At 36.1% G+C, this 23,379-nt stretch overlaps 1 protein-coding gene across 1 annotated transcript; it reads left to right on the top strand.

Annotated features, from left to right (window-relative positions):
• Positions 1-18,109: 18,109 nt before the first annotated feature.
• Positions 18,110-21,934, top strand: LOC112032521 (putative disease resistance RPP13-like protein 3). Its single transcript, XM_024065285.2, has one exon. It carries the CDS (start codon positions 18,855-18,857, stop codon positions 21,735-21,737), a length of 2,883 nt encoding a protein of 960 aa, XP_023921053.1. The 5' UTR covers positions 18,110-18,854; the 3' UTR covers positions 21,738-21,934.
• Positions 21,935-23,379: the final 1,445 nt, after the last annotated feature.

Below are 23,379 nucleotides of genomic sequence, written 5' to 3'. Positions count from 1 at the left end.
AATCTGAAATTGTTGTACTAAGTTTTAGTGTTTTACCCACAAAGGAGGGAAACTAATCAATCAGACATGGCAGACAGTGTTGTTACTTTCCTGTTGCAGAACCTGACTCAGTTGCTTAGCCAAGAATCTAAATTGCTTGGTGGAGTGGGGGATCAAGTCAGGTTACTTCAGAATGAGTTGTCTCTGATCAACGTCTTCCTCCAAAATACTGATGCCTGATGGGAAACGACATGACAATGAGTTGGTGAAGAAGGTGGTAAGCCAAATCAGGGATGTAGCTTATGAGGCTGAGGATGTTATTGACACATTCATCATGACAGTGGCAGAGCACAAGAGAAGATGCAAGCTGACGAAGTTAATCCATTCTTGTGACCGAGCAATGTTGTTTCATTAGGTTGCAAGCAAGATAGAGAGAATCAATAATGTCATCAAGGAAATTTACAACAATAGGAGCAAATACGGCATAGAAATAGCTGAATCATGTGGAGGAGACACAGAAGCAGAGGTGAAACTACACAGGCGCAGGAGATACGTAGAGGAAGATCGCGTGGTGGGATTTGGTCATGACACGGAGGCATTGGTGAAACAGCTTATTAATGGGAGTTCACATCTAAATGTTTCTTCAATCATTGGCATGGGTGGCTTAGGTAAGACCACTCTTGCTAGGAAGATCTACAACAACAACCATGTCAAGAACCACTTTAATTTCCATGGGTGGGTGTATGTCTCTCAAGAATACAAAATCAGAGACCTGTTGCTTGAAATTTTGAAGCGTGTGTCACCAATACCAAAACTGAGGAAATTTATCTTGAAAGCAGAGTTGAAAGAGGAATTACTTCACGGTCTGGAAGTCAAGTATAGCTCGAACAAAGATAAATTGAAAGGGACGCTAATTGAAGACTTGAACGGTATCAAGGCAATGAATGATGAAGAATGCAAGAAGGCATTGTATGACTTCTTGGAGCACATACAAGACGATAAGTTGGAAAAATCATTGTCAGGTTTCGTGGAAAGTATTTACAGAAAGAATCTTGAAGGATGGCAAGATTTGGATGATAATGAATTGAAAAGTCTGTTGTTCAAATGCTTGAAAGACAAGAAGTACCTAGTTGTCATGGACGACATCTGGGAAATTGAAGCATGGAATGAGGTAAGAGTTGCCTTTCCTCCTAACTCCAATGGAAGTAGGGTATTGATCACTAGCCGAATAAAAGAAGTGGCATTACATGCGAGTAGTCTTAATAATAGTATTCCTCCTATTCCCCCCTATGAACTCCCATTTCTTGATGAAGATAAAAGTTGGGAGCTCTTCTCGAAGAAGGTGTTTGGGGGAGGTATATGTCCTCTAGAACTTGAAACTCTAGGGAGACAAATTGTGAAAAGTTGCCATGGTTTACCACTTGCTATTGTGGTATTGGGCGGTCTTTTGGCCAATAAGGAGAAAACGCATCGAATATGGTCAAAATATGTTGGCCATGTCAATTCATATTTGACTGAGGATAAATCAAGTTGCATGGACATATTGGCTCTAAGTTACAATCAGTTACCTCGACGCTTGAAACCATGCTTTCTATATTTTGGTATCTACCCAGAAGACTTTGAGATACCAATGAGGCAACTAATCCGACTTTGGATAGCCGAGGGATTTATACAAAAAATTCGGAACAGAAATATTGAGGATGTTGCTGAAGACTACTTGGAGGAACTTATTGATCGAAGCTTGATTCAAGTGGCAACGAAAAGGCTAGATGGAGGAGTCAAAACTTGTCGTATCCATGATCTTCTACGAGACCTATGTATATCGGAGAGCATTGAAGAGAAGTTTCTTGAGGTTCATTTAGATGTTAACCTTCCACCCATAAGCAAATCTCGTAGAATTTCCATCCACCATGCCAACTATCCATACATTTATTCCAGCCCTTGTGACCCTTCAAATTGTCGTTCTATAATAGGTTTCGGGGGGGTTGTTGGGCTCAATAGTCCTCCTGAAAAAAGCTACTTAGAATGGCTTTGCAAAAGTAACAAATTGGTTCGGGTGATGGAGCTCAGTAATATGGGCATTTGTTGCTTAATCCCCAACATGATTGAAAACCTAATCCTTTTGAGGTACTTGAGCATCAGATCTGGTGAGCATCATGTCATACCAGATTCCATATGCAACCTTTGGAATCTAGAGACGCTGGACATGAGAAATTCTATAATAGAACGCTTGCCCCGGGGGATATGGAAGTTACAAAAATTGAGACATTTGTATATGAAAGGGAAAACATCTCTACCTAGAACAGACAATAAAGCGGGTTTACCCAATCTTGAAGTCCTTACTGGTATAGATTTAAATGAAAACACTGAGAGTCTCTTTGCCAAGGGTAGATTTCCTAAGGTAAGAAAATTAAGATTGCATTCTTCAGGTTGGAGGATATCAAAGCTTTTGTCAAGCCTCCATCCCATGCGCCATCTACATACTTTGAAGATTTGTGAAGTTCTTCATCTGTCAAGTCCAGGTTCAATCCAATTGACTCTCACAAAGATAACCTTAGAACGCACAGACGTAGGTGCTGCCATGACAGTGTTGGGTAGGCTTACCAACCTTCGAATACTCAAAGTGGTAGGAGGTGATATTCATAACACCCTCTTTTGCAATGGAAGTAGTTTTCATCAACTTGAAGTCTTTAAAATGGCAAAGGTGAATGTTATAAAATGGTTTATGCGGCAAGGTGCAATGCCAAGGCTTCAACGTTTGGTCTTGGAGAGTTGCAAGTTTGGTATAATGCCCCCGGACGAACTATGTTACTTGACTAACCTGCAGTATGTAGAAGTTTTAAATCCCGATCCAAAATTGCGAAAGATGCTTCAACAGTTGCAGAAGAGGGATACGTGTAAGCTCCATGTCTATCGACCTCTACATCTGGGCTCAACTAATTGAGAAAATAGTTGATGACTTCATCTGCTGTACTATGCTTTGGTGGGGGACTGAGGCCTGAGGGGTCAATGCTCCATTTGTTCAGGTTTTGATGGTATGATATCAAACGTAATCATTGTTTTTCTAATTCCATAATTATCTTAGATTTTAAGCCTTTATTGCTATTTTTTTCCATGAAAGTCTTTCCAATTATTTATCATGTTTGTGGTAATAAATCCATTTTGGTTGGAAGGAAGGTATCTTGGGACACTAATTAATCGAAATGCTTAATAAGTCTGTGTTTGGGTTCAATTATATGTAATATCTTCAGTTTTTTTCCCCTTATAATTCAAACTTCCACTTAATTTTTTTTTAACAAGTGAGGTGGTAGATTTTAATCCAGATTCTCTTTAAAAGTGAGACTATTAAACAATCTTGGCAGAACTTCCCATTTAAATGTGTATATTAAACAATCTCCTCTCTTATTAATTTCTAAAATGGTATTCTAAACTTAAGTTTACTGATGTAACAGACTTTGGTTTTGAAATAATGAACATTGAACATAATAAGAAGACATTACTTCCGTCTTGAAGATGATTCTTCAAAGATATCATGGAAAGGGATTGCAGGGCGTCGATGAATTTGTCATCTGTTTTGGAAGTGAATTATATTTGTGGTTGTAGTCTAGACTAGTTATTATTGGTATATCACCGGTATATCCCATGAGTTTATATAATAAAATTCTAGTAAACTGGCGCAATCAGTCAAGTTACTCTGCCATAATGCTATTTTAATTGATGGCTATTATTGCACTATTTTCCTTGTTCTTTTTTTTTTTTCCCTATGCTTAACAATCTTTTTTCTGCTGTTGCTCTGTATTTCAAAGTTTACAGTCATTTCGGAATGTGTGAACCAAGCATGAAATGTGCAATTGTAAGTCATCAGGCTTCATTGTGTCTCCTACTGGTTAAATAATATGTTGACCAAGTAGCAAATAAAAATTGAGCCACATCATTGCTGTATTAGAAGATGAAAACAGAACGGAATTAGAAATTTGATAAAGAACTACTAGTTAGCTCAGTTGATAGTTACACTAGCTCTAGCTGTCCATGAGAAATATCTTAACACAGACACAGGAGAAAAATCAAATTTCTAGTATAGCATAGTTGTTGAGAAAAGGTCAATAGTTGTATCCTGCATTTTAGTTCTTGGGTCTATATAATTTGCCCCACATATCATATGATGGAAAGTGATGGTCCTATATTGGGACATGCTTTGAACACATGCTGAAATATAATAGGGATGTAATAACAGACCTTTATTGATGACCTTATATCTAACTTCTTAAGCTTTGCAATATCTGAAGTTGTTTCCCCATTGTTGTTTGCTAGGGCCACTTCCCATCTCAGTTCTGGCTCAAGAACTAGAAATCTGCTTCCACCAACGGTTATTAGTTTTAATTATCCGTTTGTGGAGTTGAGGATTAAAATAATTTTTCTATATTTACACTTCAGTTACCCAAAAATAGATGATGAGAGATAGACAGGGTCAAATTATTTTCATGAATTCAGTCACACCATAAATACTTGCTTTAAAAATTGTTAAAGTAAATGGGAAAAAAAAAGAGTGAAGAGAAATAAAGATTGCACAGAAAGAATACATGGAATTAATGTAATTCAGTTTTTGTTGACTAAGTACTTGCACTGCAAAATGGGAAAAGGATAGTTTTTTTTTTTTTTTTTTATATAAGTAACATTAGGATTCTGGGTATAATGAACCTGGATCAGGATAATACAATAGACTTGGGGCTTGACTAGATCATATAATTGGCTTGTACACGTCCATTTTTAGTGCACAACTTTTCTGCAATTATCAACTTTGGCAAGTTAGCACCCATATTACTCAAGTACAAGCTTGTCACAACACCAATTGGGAAATACTCAATTACCAACTACTTGAAAATAAATGTTTTACAATAACATTAGTAGTTAAAATGAGCTAAGAAAATTATCAACCATCTAGGCAACCAAAGATACCTGTTAATAATAATTATAGGGCTGCAATAAACTCTCAATCTTTTAGATTCTTTTTTTTTTTTTTTGGAGAAACCATCTTTTAGATTCTGAATTATCAAATGACATCCCTTCAACAAGCAAAAAGAGTGTAGACCTAGAGGTTGTAAAGAATGATACTGTATTCATGACGTATTTTTTCAATGAAATAATTGGAGGATATGGAATTCAGTAAAGAAAAACTGTAAACCCTAAAGCTTGTGCCTCAAAGCCTGGCCCTGGAATCTGCAGTATGAGCTGAAAAGGGCCTGCAACTGTACATTTAAAAAGACAAATCAACTGAATTCCGTGCCAAAGTTTAGTCCAATTAACTTGGGATGGAGTGGTGCCTTTGATTTGCTGAACTGGACATCAGATTGTATTAATTCAAACCACCTCTCGACTTTACCTTAAAGTTCAAAATAGCATCTATCACCCCACTGCGAGTATTCTTTCTTCTTATGCCGCATTACCTAGCCACCAATCTTATCTGGTTCTTTGGAACGAGATGATTAAACAATTTCTGGAACCCAATCAATCAAGCAATTCATCTCCTAAGAAAATTCAGCCTTTGCTTGGATAGTTTTTCTTGCAACGATTACCATTGTTGTTCCATCTTGTAAGGCCCAAATCTTTTGGATGTTCAAGAACGAAAATAGTGGAACAGATGAGTACATATAAAATTGGAATCATGGTTTCGATTTTCAACCATGGCTACATCAAACTAAAATAGAATAATTAAATTAAAAAAAAAAAAAAAAAAAAAATCGTTTCGTCAGTGATATTTGACAAGTAAATTCAATTAATTTGAAGGAGGTGCTATAAACTAAGATCTCAAATTTCATCATCCACATTAACTATCAATAAGATTTTCGGGATACCTCACAAAAAGGAAGTGGATATGTTCAAACACCACTCCCTTAAATTCAAAAAAATTAAAACAAAAATTTATTATAACAAATTATGTAAACAATTGTTAAAAAAAAGAACTGCACCAGTCTTTACAAATTTTATAGGTTAAAAGTGTGTATTTGGTACAATTTATAAGCCTTTTTTTTTTTTTTTTTTTGCTTTTATGTACAAGTTTTTTTTATCCTTCTAAAAAAAATGTACAAGTTTTTAAAATTTAAAATTTTCTTACTTTTTTAAAGTACAAATATACTTAAGCACACTTCAACAACAAAAAATTTCAACATTTCACCTTAGTAGTTGTAAAAATTATTGTCTTAGTGTCATTAAACTTATTGACTTAGAAATTCAAATTAGCTAGCCACAATAACCATACCTTTGAATTGAACATAAAAATTCTAGGGTACATTAAGGCTGGGGCTGCGTTACATTATCCTTCAATTAGACTTCGTTTGGAAGTTTATAAGGGAATTAAATGTAATGATCATAAGAGAATGGAATAGACTGTATTTAAACAAGGAAAAGAAATGGAAAAGAAAGAATAAAATGAAATTAAGTAACCTTGATTGGATGTTTTAAATAAAGGACTGAAAATAAATGAAAATGAATGAATTGTAAGTAATATTGTTTAAAAGTAACATAGAGGAAATGAAATTGAATCATTTAATGCAATATTATTATTAGACTCTATTTAAAATAAAGGGTTCAATATATATTACATAGGGGTATTTTGGAAGTTTTAGTAAAAAATTCATTAAATCTAATTTCATTCTCTCTCGTTCTTCCTAATTTCAGAGAAAATAAAAATTTGAGATTTTAAGAGAATAAAGAGGAATAAGTGTTCTCTCCTAAATTAAAATCACCAGATGTTACACCAATTGTTAAGGAACCTTCTGTCAAAAAGTGTATATCATATCTGTTTATTTCGTTTCTTTTTGAGTAAAACGCTAAAACTTGTAGAACAATTCTTATCAAAAAAAAAACTTGTAGAACAATTACATTTTTTTTTTCTTAGGGGGAATAGCCCATAAGGGTAAAGGAAATTGTTTTATGTTGACTCAATGTCATGCGGGACTTCGAAGTTGGAAATGAAGGCGAAAATTCTTGGTAGGAACATTTTGCGGTGCAAAAATTCAATCTTTAAACCTCACCAGTCCAGTGGGACCAAAAATATATCACGGTAATGTCGGCACCAGTCCAGTGGGACCAATAATAGATGACTGTAGTGGTAAACACGCAATTTATTTACGATTTTGTTTCACAATTTATTTAAGATTTTTCCTAGACTGATCACGTGGTGCCATTGTTTATGCCGGATCTCGTTCTCTAATGCTCACAACTTGCATCAGCTTTTTTTTTCTATCTCATTCACAGGTAAATTATGATTAAGGTTCATAATAATGTTATATAAGATCATACTGATCTGGCTTTTACATTCTGATCTGGCGTTTACACAATCAGGACTATCACTTTAACATTGGAAATAATAATAAATCAAAATTCAAATGTTTTTCTGGACTCAAGAATTGTGACCAAAATTTATAAATCGTATTTCCTGCAACATTTATTCCACATTGTAACTTGTGAGGGGCAATGTGTAAAGAATTAAAATTGCTTCTTCTGACAATATGATTATTGCTTGGGTTTTTTTTTTTTTTTTTTTTTAATGAGAAGGATTGCTTGGGTTTGTTTTTTTGCTTGGGTTTGTTAGTCACACACTCTCGCCAGATTTTCATTTTTTTAATATGGGAAATCAATTAGTCACTCACCGCAACATATCATATAAAAAATGTGTGACGGCAGCATTACTCAATTATTGTTAAAGAAAAGCAGTACTCTATACTCCATTATTATTGATCCCACAAGTCCAACAAGCTATGAACAGGACATGAACATTGCTGTTTGCACTGCCCAACTATCCAGCTAAGAATTTTTGGTCTTCACTCTTCGAAGGAAAACGATTAGGAACTTTCCCTCGTCCCTTCATTTCCAACTACAAAGTCCACATGACAGTCAACATAAAACACTTCCCATCATCCTTCAGGACTTTCCCTTCCCAACAATCCCTCTCACTCTGAGAAAATATCTGTAATTGTTGCACTAAGTTTTGGTATTTTACCCACTAGGGAGGGAAAATAATTAAGCAGACATGGCAGATAGTAAGCCAAATCAGGGACGTAGCTTATGAGGCTGAGGATGTTATTGATACATTCATCATGACTGATAAAGCACGGATCTGCAATTAGTTTCAACTTTCAATAATTGTGAAACAAAATCGTAAATAAATTGCGTGTTTACCACTACAGTCATCTATTATTGGTCCCAAGACTGGTGAGGAGTTATAGACAAGACATAAAAGATTGAATTTTTGCACCACAAAATGTTCCTGCTAGGAATTTTCGCCTTCATTTCAAACTTCGAAGTCTCGCATGACATTGAGTCAACGTAAAACAATTTCCTTTACCGTTCTGGACTATCCCCCTAAGAAAAATAAATCTGTAATTGTTGTACAAGTTTTAGTGTTTTACTCACAAACAAACGAAATAAGCAGATATGGTGTACACTTTCTGACAGAGGGTCCCTAAACAATTGTTGTAACATCTGGTGCTTCTAATCCAGATTCCAGATAAGGTAATTTTCTTACTGTCGAAGAATGTTGTTTTTACCATGGAAATCATTTGTCATAACTCGGAATTTTTAATGATATTGGCTATAGAAGTGATATAATCTTGTCCTTCTAGATTTTAACTTGGTTGTTGAGAATGTCCTATCAAAGTGTTCAACATCAAACTTGAAGGGGCCTGGCAACTTGTGTAACTTAGGTTCGCTTCAGATGTATACATCTATCAATGTAATTTTACAACTAAACAGATGTGTAAAGTGTAACTGAATGATATATGTTATGCAGCCTCAATGTACCCTAGAATTTTTGTGTTCAATTAAAAGGTTATGGTTATTGTGGCTAGCTAGTTTTGAATTTCTAAATCAATAAGTTTAATGACACTAAGAAAATAATTTTCACAACTACTAAGGTAAAATGTTATGATTAATGCACAATAAAAGTGATGTTGGTAACAGGCCATATAATAATGATGTTGCACCACTCATAACACCATTGCAAATTGTAAAATAAGTTGCTAAAAAAATTATCCCTATCATTACTCATGGATAGAATATCTAGAGGTTTTTATGTATTTAAGATGATTCTTTGAAGACGTTACTAGATAGGGAAGTTTAGGGCAATTGTGAATTTTTCATCTATATACCCTAGCCAAGATATTTCCTAGAGAATTAAGGGCATTTGCTGTGATATTTCTGCTATACTCTCATAAACCCCTCTGTGCTACGTTATTGAACAATGTAATTTGGCTCTTTTGATTTGGGCTGTGGCCCTCCCTATTTTGAATTTGTAATTAGGGTGGAGGCCAACAGACCCCCCTTGTAATTCTCCTTCGTTGTGAATAAAATTTTCCAGTTCATCACAAAAAGTAACCGATTTCAATATACCAACGGTCCATTAGGTTCAATAGACGTACTTTCTTCTGGTGTAAGCAATATATCTCACATTAAGTTTAAAGTAAAAATTTAGTCAAAACTGTTGTGAACAATAGTGTTACACTATGATACCGCCATTTTTATCGATAGATATTATAAAACTATTTTCTATGGATATTTTTTTCAATGTTTAGCAGTCATTTTGGAATTTGTATGAACCAGACATGAAAATGTACAATTTTAACTCAAAAGGCATTCTTTCTATTTACTTCTGGAATAAGAATTATGATTCCAAGATGGATTATGAATTAGGAATTGTTGTATTAGCAGAAGAAAAAGAATAGAATTCTCCCCCCAAGCATATTACTTTGAGAAAGTGTGGTTAATCGTGAGTGGTAGTAAAAAAAAATGTCATAAGTTTATGTGAAAGTGATTCTCTATCACTCAAATTTTATCATTTCAACAAGTTGTAATAAACGATGTAATCTTAGAAAAACTCGTGAACTTTAACCAACTTTTTAGAAAGAAGTACGGAAATAAGCATAGGTGATGGAAAAAAGCTAAAAGCATCCACATCAACTCTTGTATACTCATGTATAATAGAAAAAGAAAGGAATTTTACATATTTAAGCCACAAAACTTCCCACATTAGTCCGTTTAAAAATGTGTAAAGTCTTCCGAATTTTTCAACAAGCTACAGTACCCGTGTAAATTTACACGGGCACTGTAGCATGTGTATTTAATTTTTTAATAGTTTTTTCTCTCTCCTTATCTCTGTTGCACTCACTCTCCACTGCCACCGATCACACTTCTTCCTCAACAACCGTGACTTGAGTCCATGACTGACTGAATGATGCCACTATTCTTCAATCTGATATTCCAGCTAGCTAAAATGATGCTGTCGTTTCGACATCCTTCAATCTGATCTTCAATCAAATCGCTCAAAATGATGCTGCCATTCCAATGAGGTCCAAGAGGACGAGGAAGGCGTGCCACTAGGGCGGTCTTTGGTGATTCAGAGGTTGTTGCTCACACCAAGGGTGGAATACGGTGATCAACGAAATGAGATCTTCCGAGCACGATGCACCATCAGCAAGAGGATCTGTGATTTGATCATTGACAGTGGCAGTGTAGAGAACATTGCGTCGAAGAATTTGGTTACCAAGCTAGGACTGAAAACAGAAAAGCATCCCTCTCCGTACAAGATAGGTTGGATCAAGAAAGGTACGGAAACCCTTGTTACTCAACAATGTCGTGTTACTTTTTCTATGGGTAAATGTTATGTAGATGAAGTAGTTTGTGATGTTGTTGAAATGGGTGCATGTCATTTAATACTGGGTAGACCTTGGCAGTATGATGTAGATGCTACTCATAGGTGTAAGGATAATGTGTATGTGTTTTTTAAGAATGGCAGAAAAATTGTCCTTGGTCCTATTAAGGAAGGCAATAGACCCAACGCTTCTAAAGTGGAGGGAAAGCCAGCACTCCTTATAGTGAACAATGAAGATGAGTTTGACAGGGATTGTAAGGAGATGAAACAGGTATATGCTGTAGTAGTGATAGATGGTGAGCCAAAGAAGGTTGCTGAGATACCTGAGGCGATTCAGCCATTGATCAAGGAGTTTGAAGAGCTTTTTCCAGAAGAGCTGCCTGCAGGTTTACCACCAATGCGTGACATCCAGCATTGCATTGATTTAGTTCCTGGAGCTAGTCTACCTAATCTGCCACATTACAGGATGAATCCTCAAGAGGGTCAGATTCTACAGGGGCAGGTGGATGAGCTTTTGAGCAAGGGGCAGATCAGGGAGAGTATGAGTCCATGTGCAGTACCGGCACTGCTAACACCAAAGAAGGATGGGAGCTGGCGTATGTGTGTGGATAGTCGAGTCATCAACAAGATCACAGTCAGGTATCGATTTCCTATTCCCCGACTAGATGACATGTTTGATATGCTGAGTGGGTCCAAGTGTTACACCAAGCTGGATCTCAAGAGTGGGTATCACCAGATTCGGATCCGACCTGGAGATGAGTGGAAGACAGCTTTTAAGACAAATGAGGGGTTGTATGAGTGGATGGTAATGCCTTTCGGATTGTCCAATGCTCCCAGCACTTTCATGAGACTTATGAATCAGGTATTGAAACCATTTATTGGAAAGTTTGTGGTAGTTTATTTTGACGATATCCTGATTTACAGTAAGACAGAAGCAGCCCACTATAATCATGTGCGAGAAGTATTAGCGGTGTTGCAGGCCAATGAGTTGTATATTAACTTGAAGAAGTGCAGCTTCTTGACTGATAAGTTGCTGTTCTTAGGGTACGGTGGTCAGTGCGGATGGGATTCATGTTGATGAGGACAAGGTCCATGCAGTCAGAGAATGGCCAACCCCAAAGACAGTGAATGATGTGCGAAGTTTCCATGGGCTAGCAACCTTCTATCGGAGGTTTGTTCGAGATTTCAGTAGCATAGTCGCCCCTATCACTGAGTGTCTGAAGAACGGGAGTTCTCGTGGGGAAAAGAGGCAGAACAAAGCTTTGCCTTAATCAAGGAAAAGTTGAGCACAGCCCCGGTTTTGGCATTGCCCAACTTTGATAAGGTGTTTCAGGTGGAGTGTGATGCATCTGTGGTCGGGATAGGCGCTGTTCTTTCACAAGACAACAGGCCAGTAGCATTCTTCAGTGAGAAAGTTTGTGAAGCTTGAAGTAAATGGTCAGCCTATGAGCTAGAGTTCTTTGCTGTAGTACGGACTCTTAAGCATTGGGAGCATTACCTGATTCAGAGGGAGTTTGTATTATTTACAGATCATCAGGCATTGAAGCACATTAACAGTCAAGTTAGCATTAACGGGATGCATGCTCGGTGGTAACTTATATTCAGCGCTTCCATTTCACATTGAAGCACAAGTCTGGTGTCACTAATAAGGTGGCTGACGCACTCAGCAGGCGAGCATCTTTGTTGACCACCCTACGTACTGAAGTTGTAGGGTTTGATTGCCTCAAGGAGCTGTATGAGAATGATGAGGATTTCGGTGATATTTGGGGTAAGTGTCAACAAACTTATACTGCTGTCAATAGTATGTACATCCAGGATGGTTTCCTCTTTCGGGGTAACCAATTATGCATCCCTAAAAGTTCATTGAGGGAGCAGATTATTAGGGAGCTGCACGGTGGAGGTTTGGGTGGACATATGGGCAGAGATAAGACTATAGCACTGGTGGAAGAGAGGTATTATTGGCCACAACTCAAGAGGGATGTTGGAAATCATGTGAGGAAGTGTCCAATCTGCCAAACTGCTAAGGGTCAATCTCAGAATACTGGTTTATACATGCCTTTGCCAGTTCCACAAGCCCCATGGGAGGATCTGTCTATGGACTTTATACTGGGTCTTCCTCGAACCCAGCGAGGTATGGATTCTGTTTTTGTTGTGGTTGACAGGTACTCGAAGATGTCCCATTTCATAGCATGCAAGAAAACTTCAGATGCTACTCGAGTGGCCAATCTGTTCTTTAAAGAAGTTGTGCGTTTGCATGGAGTGCCAAAGTCCATCACCTCTGACCGGGATACCAAGTTCATTAGTCACTTCTGGCGGACTTTGTGGAAGCGTTTTGACACTTCCTTGAATTACAGCAGCACCAGTCATCCACAGACTGATGGCCAGACAGAAGTGGTTAATCGCACTTTGGGGAATCTGATCCGGTGTATCTCAGGCGAGAAGCCCAAGCAGTGGGATCTTGCATTGTCCCAAGCAGAGTTTGCATATAATAGCTCAGTCAGTAGAAGCACTGGTAAGTCTCCATTTGCCATCGTCTACTGCGTGCCCCCAAAACACGCTTTGGACTTGGTACCTTTACCTGAGCTTCCAGGAGTGAGTCAAGCAGCAGAAAATATGGCTAATCGTATTCAAGCCATGCAAGAGGAGGTGAGGCAGAAACTTGAAGCTACAAATGCCAAGTACAAGGAAGCTGCTGATAAGAAGAGGCGTGAGAAGATCTTCAATGTTGGGGATTTAGTGCTGGTCTATCTCAGAAAGGAGAGATTTCCTGTTGGTACCTACAACAAATTGAAGGACAAGAAGTATGGACCATTTCAGATTACTAAGAAGATCAACAACAATGCTTATGTGGTTGCTCTTCCTCCAGACATGAGCATTTCTTCTACCTTCAATGTTGCAGACTTGTATGATTATCATCCTCCTGATGAACCAGATAGTGGGAACTCGGGGTCGAGTTCTTTTCAAGTGGGGGGGACTGATGTAGAACAGACAGCACATGCCTTCCTTGAACAGCAGGGGCGCAGGAAGTCACAACGCAAGATCAAAGGGGGGTGCCAGTAGGGGGCATCGGGGTAACAGTGTCGGAATTGCATGAAATTTGGCAGGTTGAAGGGAAACGACGTTCTGATCCAGATTCATGACAAATGCCATGAACGTCGCCAAAATTTAGGCGAATTCCTTCATTAAGGCCCCGATAACAGTGTTTTTGCTATTTATAGTAATATTTGTTTTTCCTTAATAACTTTTAGTTTAAAAGTCAGAATAAGGTCCCGTCTGTTTTGGGACGACCCTTAAGGTCAGTAGTTTATGATTCTGCAGTTAACTCAATTTTGCCATTTTTGGTAAAATTCGGTAATTTTGTCCCCTAATCGCTTAATTAGCGCGAATTAGGGTTTTAAACGTTTTTTCTTAGTATTTATATGTTTTGTAGCCGTCAGAGGCAAATTAGACTATTATCAATAAACACAGACTTTTGTCAAATTTTCTTCTGGTGGATTCCAGTTTTATCTCCTTGTGGATTCAGGGAAACCCCTCGTGGATTCGAGGTTTACTACCAGAAACTAACAGTTTAGTTTCTGTTCCATCAAGAGAGCATCGTGTGTGTTTCTCTTTAGGCTTCCGCGACATCACAAAATTATGTCGCCGTTCTTCAATCTTATCTTCAATTAGATCGCTCAAAAACTTAGAGACCAAATCGCCCAAAAACTCAAAGATCAGATCGCCCAAACTTGAGAGCTGTTGAGGAAGAAGAAGAGTTCGATAATCCATGAGACCCATCTGCCAAGTCCAAGTCCAAGCAAGCCGCTTGGGGTAGCTCCATGAGACCCATCTACACGTTCTCTACCTGGGTTTCTTTTACTTCTTTTTCTATTTGGCTAGCTCCGCAAGCTGTTTCTGTGTGTGTGTGTGTGTGTGTGTGTGTGTGTGTGTGTTTTTAATATTTTGGTGGCTGTTTATGTGTTTGATAGGAATGAATTAGCTGAAGATTTGTGGGTTGATGATGGTGGTTGGGTGGGTTGATGATAGTGGCTGGGTGAGTTCACGGTGGGTGTGGGTGTGGATTGAATATTTTATTTGAATAAATGTGTATAATAGACAAACTGATGTAGGTGTTTTGTAAAAGTGGATGCATAAAATAGAAAAAGTAGATTTTTTCTTGTAAAATAGACAGAAAATTTGCACGAACTGATGTGGTTGCTCTAAGACAAACATTGTCCATGAGAAGCATAATCTCAATACACATGAGAGAGATCAGAGAGAGAATAATTTTTTATTCTTTATTTTCTGGATTTAAGGGAATGTTGTCTCAATACATACACTCCCTTCTTGTGAGACATCCCAAACTTAATGATTGTTAATGTGGATGATAAAATTGGAGATTTTAGTTTATTACATGTCCTTCAAATTAATTTAATTTATTTGTCAAATATCAAATCAAGTAGTCAAGCTACTTTTACTAGGCACTCACCACAACATATCATCTATATATTTCTAAAAGTTGAAGCGTAGCATTTATTATTATTATGCTCCAGTTGTGCTACATCAGCGTCCATGTCATTATCATTTTTCTTTCCAATTTTCCTATAATTGTTTTTAACATTTATTTTTTTAATATTTATACTTCTTCAACCTTTCTTTCTCCCTTACCTTTTCATCTCCCTACTACTTCTCCAACATTTCTCTCTTCCTTACCTTTTCATCTCTCCATTACCCTCTAAATTAATATCATTAATCTTCCTCTTTCCCTTCATCTTTCTTTATTTTTGTCTCTCCCTCTTGTTATAAATTTGTCGCTATCTCTTCCATTCTATGCATAGTTTTCCCTCACAACAAAAATGTTCAATCTCTCTCTCTCTCTCTCTCTCTCTCTCTCTCTCTCAAATCTTTGGTGGATTTTTTTATTTTTCTTGCATATCTACTTTATGTTGATAATTTTTTATATTCTTTAAAACTCTACTTTGGGTTAATGCGTTTTAGTTTTGTTTTTTATTTTTATTTTTTTTCTCTTTGATTGTTAAATGCTATCTTATTGTGTTATATAGAATTAAATATGGTATATAAAAATATAATTTTATTCTATTACATAGCATGATTTTTTATAGTGCTCAATTTAGATGTTAAACTATAAGACTTTACTAATCGTTGTTTATTCTTTAATCCTTTGTGGTGGACAAAGTAATCTTAATAATTGTATTAGAAATACACTATCATGCCATTTATTTAGAGAAAAAGCAAAGGTTAACCAAACGAAAATAATCAAATGGGTGACAAATTTTAGTTTTTGCAATTTTATTTTAATTATTATTATTATTTTATAATAATTCATATATAGAAATTTAATTCTTAGATTTTGCTAATACTAATTGTTTATTTCATAATATGTTTTGGGTTGATGTAATTACAACAAATTGTTTTCCTAATTAGTCCAATTAATCATTGTTAAGTCTTATTAATTTTCTTAATTACATTTTTTGGTGTTTTGGATTGTAGGCGGAAAAAATAAGGTTTGAGAAAGTTTGTTTAAAACTAAAAAAATAATCTCCAAATTTTATATTCCTTTTAATGATTCATAAAATGTTATAAATAACTTTTATTAAAAAATGAATATTTTCATTAACTTGTCTTTTGAATTTCTGAAAAAAATTAAATTATTTTTATTTTGATATGACAAAATTTATATTTATGATTGTTCCTAAATTACATTTATAATTACTTGTAATAAATAAAAATACAATTACTAAATACATTACTTTTTATTAAATTAGTTTGAATTGTAAAAAAATAATCAATAAAACCATGATAAGATAATTATCACGCACAATATGTGAGTTCACTGCTAGTATAAATAATATCTGTCGGCAGCATTGTAGAACGGATAAGGGGTGTCAATTTGGGTTAGCGTGTCAAGTTCGTGTCGTGTCGAGGTAAGGGTATTCGACTAAATGGCTCAACCCTAACCCGACCCATTTAATAATCATGTCATGATCCTTCAACCCTAACCCGACTTGTTAAAAAGGCAGGTTGACCTGACCCAACCCATTTGACACGCTTAATAAATGAGTTGTATTGGGTTGACACGAATGTAACACAACTCATTTCAACCTACATAGTATTAAATATAACATCTATCTAGAAATAATTATTTTTACATCCCAAAAAGCAGTGCATACACTTCGAGTCTTCAACCCACATTCAAAATAATATAATTCAACAAAAATATAACATTCATCTAGAAATAACTTTTTTACACTCCAAAAGAAGTGCATATACTTCAACCCAAATTCAAAATAACAAAGTTTCACAATTTTTTTTTTTTGAAACTAAAGTTTCACAAAATAAAGTAACATAGTTCAACAAAAATATAATATTCTTGGAACTCGCCATATGCTAAGTATCAATATTGAAAAAATTTGAACAAACAGTAGACTAATCCTGACTATGCCCACGATTATCATCCATAGATTCTTTATTGATGTGCAAATTCATAACATCTTCCACAAGCTCATCCAATTTCATTTGTGTAAGTTCTATGCCACAAAAAAAAAAAAAAAAAGTATTAGTAGTTCTAAGTTCTGTAAAGTTTCAATTTCCAATTATATATCCCTTATAAATTTTTGTAATTACTCACTTTTCTTTTTAAATTTAAAATATATGTGGGATATAAAAGGTATTTGACAAATCTAAAATAAAATAAAAACTTATTTGTTATATGAGTTAAACGGGTTGTGTTAAGTGAGTTATTTCGGGTTGACACAAATAAATTGGTGTGTCAAACGTTTCTATTACGAGTTACACGGGTTGATCCATTTATGACCCGTTTCTTATCGTGTCGCTTTTAGGTCGACCCGTTTATGACGCAAACCCATTAAGACCCAACCCTAACCCAAAAAAATCTGTGTCATGTTCCCAGGTTAGGTTAAACATTAACACCCCTAACGGACATTAATGTAATAATGTCTCTAACCAGCGAAAAAACAAGGAAAAGAAAGCAGTACTCCATTATTAGGAGCCTTCCCTCCTCCCTTCATTTCCAACTTCAAAGTCCGCACGACACTTTTGACAGTCAACATAAAACACTTTCCTTCAGCCTTCCGGTATTTCCTTTCCCAACAACCCTCTGCCCCCTGAGAAAAAAATATCTGTAATTATTTCATTTAAATATTTTTAAAAAAAGGTTTTTTATTTAAATTTTAAACTTTGAAAATGTTTTATTTATACCTCAAAGTTTCTACAAAGATTTCATTTAAACATTCTATCATATTTTTCTATTAATCCGATAATCATCACATCACTAGTTTGTTTTTTTTTTTTTTTGGCCTGATACGTCATATCACTAGTTGGTTTAAGTGAGATTTATTTCAAATATTGAGGTTTAAATTAAACTTACCTGGTTTGATTAAAATTATTTAAAACTATAAAGTCTAAATGAATATTTGTTAAAAAGGTTTTTATTTTTTAAAAAAGGTTTAGATAAAACCTAGCCTTTTTTTTTTTTTTTAAACATCTTAATACAAAGCTTCCGGTGGAGAATAATCCTCCATCCAATACAAATCATCATCTAAAACAAATAATCATCATCCAATACAAATCATCATCATCCAATACATGTGCAATCTTATTTTCATCCCTCCTTGCAACAAATACTAGCCCACTCTAATCTACGAATATCATCCACCGCATTTCCATATAGAACCTAGATCTTCTTTTTCCTTTACTTTTTAATATTTTATGTTTCAAGATGAGTCATAAAAAGCTAGGAAAAATACAAATTCATCTTTGCTTTTAACAGGGGTGAGTACTTGAGACAAATAAAACTTACCTCTCTCTCATCTCTGTGTCTAATTTCGTGATTTGGGTCTCCGATCTAAGGATTCTGAGTTTGAGTTTGCATTTGTGGTTTGGATTTCCTGTGCATTTGTGTGTTGGTGGGTTTGGATTTTTGGTTGTGGTTGGGGAGGCTTGGGCAGTGGTGGAGGTTGCTTGTACGTTCGTTTGGATTTTTGTGTGGAAGGTTGTGATTGTGATTGAGGGCTGTTGGTGGGTTTGGATTTTTGGTTGTGGTTATGGGTTTCCTGTGCATTCTTTTGGATTTTTTTGTGTTGCTGTTGGTGGTGTTGATGGTAGTGGAATCTGGGTTTGTCGTTGGTGGTGGTGATGAAACTGGGTTTGGGTGTGGGTTTCATGTTCTTCGTGTAGAGTCAAGCGGGTAAGGGAAGAAGACAGTGCAGCCATGGCAGAGAGTGTTGTGAGTTTCCTGTTACAGAACCTGACTCAGTTGCTCTCTCAAGAATCAAAATTGCTTGGGGGAGTAGAGGATCAAGTCAGGTTACTTCAGAATGAGCTGTCTCTGATCAACATCTTCCTCAAAAATACTGAAGAAAAACGACATGACAATGAGTTGTTGAAGGAGGTAGTAAGCCAGATCAGGGACGTAGCTTATGAGGCTGAGGATGTTATTGATACATTCATCGTCACAGTGACAAAGCACAAGAGAAGAAGCAAGATGAGGAGGTTTATCCTTTCATGTGACCGAGCTATCTTGTTTCATGATGTTGCAAAAAGGATAGAAAGCATCAAGAATGTCATCAAGGAAATTTACGATAATAGGAGCAAGTACGGCATAGGGGAAATAGCTGAATCATCTGGAGGAGATGCAGAAATGGAGGAGATGCTGCACAAGCGCAGGAGATACGTAGAGGAAGTTCAAGTTGTGGGATTTGGTTACGACTCAGAGGTACTGGTGAAGCAGCTTATTGAAGGGAGTTTGATTCTTAATGTTGTTTCAATCATTGGCATGGGTGGCTTAGGTAAGACCACTCTTGCTAGAAAGGTCTACAACAATAATCATGTCAAGAACCACTTTGATTTCCATGGGTGGGTGTATGTCTCTCAAGAATATAAAATCAGAGACCTGTTGCTTGAAATTTTGAAGGGTGTGTCACCAATGCCAAAATTGAAGAAGTTTGTGTTAAAAGTTGAATTGAAAGAGGAATTATTTCACGGTCTGGAAGCTAAGTATAGCACGAACAAAGATAAATTGAAAGGGACACTAATTGAAGACTTGAACGGTATAAAGGCAATGAATGATGAAGAATGCAGAAAGGCATTGTTTGAGTTCTTGGAACACATAAAAGACCATAAATTGCAAAAATCATTGTCGGGTTTCGTGAAAGATATTTACGAAAAGAATGGTGAAGGATGGCAAGATATGGATGACAATGAATTGAAAAGTGTGTTGTTCGAACGCTTGAAAGACAAGAGGTATCTAATTGTCATGGACGACATCTGGAAAACTGAGGCATGGAATGAGGTAAGTGTTGCCTTTCCTACTAACTCCAATGGAAGTAGAATATTGATCACTAGCCGAATAAAAGAAGTGGCATCACATGCAAGTAGTATTAATGATAGTATTCCTCCTAATCCCCCTTATGAACTCCCATTTCTTAAAGAAGATGAATGTTGGGAGCTCTTCTCTAAGAAGGTGTTCAGGGGAGGTACATGTCCTCTAGAACTTGAAACTCTAGGGAGAGAAATTGTGAAAAGTTGTCACGGTTTACCACTTGCTGTTGTGGTATTGGGGGGCCTTTTGGCCAAGAAGGAGAAAACGCATCGAACATGGTCGAAATATGTTGGCCATGTTAATTCATATCTGACTGAGGATAGATCAAGTTGCATAGACATATTGGCTCTAAGCTACCACCTATTACCCCAATGCTTGAAACCATGTTTTCTATACTTTGGTATCTACCCAGAAGACTTTGAGATACCAGGGAGGCAACTAATCCGACTTTGGATAGCCGAGGGATTCATTCGACAAATTGGGAATAGAAATATGGAGGACGATGCTGAAGACTACTTGGAGGAACTCATTGATCGAAGCTTGATTCAAGTGGCAACAAAAAGGCTAGATGGAGGAGTTAGAACATGTCGTATCCATGATCTTTTACGAGATCTTTGTATATCAGAAAGTGCTGAAGAAAAGTTTCTTCAGGTTTGTTCTAATGATAACCTTTCACAAATGAGCAAATTCTGTAGAATTTCCATCCACTTTGCCAACCATCCATACATTTCTTCCAACCCTTGTTTGCCTTCAAATAGTCGTTCTGTAATAGGTTTTGGGGAAGCTGTCGGGCATAACAATTTTCTTGACAAAGGCTACTACTTGAAATGGCTATGTGAAAGTAACAAGTTGGTTCGGGTGGTAGAGCTCAGAAATATGGTCCGCATTTGTTGCTTAATCCCCAAAAAGATTGAAAACCTGGTTCATTTGAGGTACTTGAGCATTTCCTCTGGTAAGTTTTATGTCATTCCAGATTCCATATGCAACCTTTGGAATCTTGAGACGCTGGACATGAGAAATTCTGAAATTAAACGCTTGCCCAAGGGGATATGGAAGTTACAAAAATTAAGACATTTATACTTGGATGGGCCAACATATCTACCTAGACCTGACAAGGAAGCGGGTTTACCCAATCTTCAAGTCCTCACTGGTATATCTTTAGATTATGACAAAACTGAGAGTCTCTTTGTCCAGGCCAGATTTCCTAACCTTAGAAAATTAGGATTTTATGGGTTACATGCGCCACCGTCATTGGTTTTGACGTTGTCAAGCATCCATCCCTTGCGTCATCTACAGACTTTGAAGCTTCGTAAATATGTTAGTCTTTCAAATCCAAGTTCACTCCAGTCGACCCTAACAAAGATAACCTTGCTGGATGTGACCTTGCTGGATGTGCCACGTTATGTTCCATCTATCTGGAAAGTGTTGGGTAGCCTTACCAACCTTCGAATACTCAAAATTGTAAATTGTAACTGGTTCACACTCCATTGCGATGAAAACAGTTTTTGTCAACTCGAAGTCTTAAAAATGAGAAAAGTAACTGATATGGGATGGACTATGGAGAAAGGTGCAATGCCAAGGCTTCAACGTTTGGTCTTGGAGCGTTGCAGGTTTGATATGATTCACATGGAGGAAATATGTTGCTTGACTGCCTTGAGGGATGTGGAAGCTTTACATCCCGATTCAAGATTGAAAAAGATGCTTCGACAGTTGCAGATGAGGGATGGATGTAAGCTCCAAGTCTATCCACCTCTGAACTCATCTCTTCCATGATTATCCTAGCTGTTAACTTAAGCCTTTACTGTTTTTGTTCTTGTTTTTGTTTTTTGTTTATGGATCTGTGGTGATAAATCTGTTTTGGTTTGGAGGAAGGTATAATCTTGGAATTGGGACACTGATAAATAATTGAAAAGCTTAGTTAGTCTGTGTTTGAATTCAATTATGTTATATTAATTTCTTAATTTTTTTTATTCCTCGAATAGACTTCCATCCTTTTTTTTACAAGTAGGAAAGGAAACTTGAATCCAAGTGACAGACATTGGTTCAGAAATAATGGCACTGAACCTCTTTTTTTTTTTATATATAATTCAAGTAATGTTGCTTTAATCATAAAAATCTTGGACAAACACAAACTTTAAACATAATATCTAGATGTTAGTTTTGTCTTGAAGATGATTCTTCAAAGATATCTTGGAAAGGGAAAGCAATGCATCAATGAATTAGTCATTTATTTTGACAGTGAATTCTGCTTGTGATTGTAATTAAAAACTATTTATTATTAATTACTTATTGGAATCAATCAGTTACTCTGCCATAATTCTCTTTTTCTGGATGTCTATTACTGCACTATTTTGTTAGTCCTTTTTTTTTCCAATGCTTAACTATCTTTTTTCTTTATGTTATGATGTTATCACTCATTTCAGAATGAGTGAACCAAGCATGAAAACATTCAATTGTAACTCACAAGGCTTCTTTTTATCTGCTCTTGATTAAATAATTTATGAACCAACTAGTTAATTACATTGTATGATTCCAAGAAAATTATCAAACGAGAATTGATAATTGAGCTCCATCATTGTTGTATTAGGAGATGAAAAAGAATGTAATTAGAACTTTCATAAAGAAGTGCAAAAAGCTAGCTCACTTGATATGTCCATGAGAAACATCTTAACACACACACACACAAAAGAAAATGCATAATCCTAGTACAGCAAAGTTGTTGAAATTCCTGACCTTTAGTTTTTCGCTCTGTATAATTTGTCCCACATATATGATGGAAAGTGATGATCCTCTAATTTTTTTTTTTCTGAGGATGTTAGGGCATGTCTCACAAGCATGCTGAAATATAAGAGGCATGTAATTACAGACGTTTATTGATGACTTTATAGTTAACTTCTCAAGCTTTGCACAATCCTGAGCTTTTCCCCGTTGTCATTTACAGGGCCACTTCTCATCTCAGTTCTTGATCCAGAACTAGAAATCTGCTTCTGCCTAAAGTTATTATTTTTCATTATCCTTTTGTATATGGATTTGCAGATTACAGTTATTCAATATTTTTCATTATCCTTTTGTATGGATTTGCAGATTACAGTTATTCAATATGAACGCTTCAGTTACCCAAAAATGGATGATGAGAGATGGATTGGTCAAATTAATTTCATAAATTTGGTTGACACTAAATACTTGCTTTTTAATTGTTAAATTAATGGAAAAAAATATATGAAGAGAATTAAAAATTCAAGAGAAATACATGGAATTACCGTGATTCAGTTTAATGGACTTATTACTTGCACTACAAAAATGGATTAGGTCATTTAATACAAGTGACATCAGGATTCTTAGTAGAAAGAACCTGAATAAGGACAAAACAACATACTTCGGGCTTGACTAGATCACACAATGGGCTTGTACAAGT

The sequence above is a fragment of the Quercus suber genome, unplaced genomic scaffold, assembly GCF_002906115.3.
Source record: "Quercus suber isolate HL8 unplaced genomic scaffold, Cork oak 2.0 scaffold_400, whole genome shotgun sequence".
NCBI classification, from domain to species: Eukaryota; Viridiplantae; Streptophyta; class Magnoliopsida; order Fagales; family Fagaceae; genus Quercus; species Quercus suber.
This window is presented reverse-complemented; position numbering and strand designations above follow the sequence as displayed.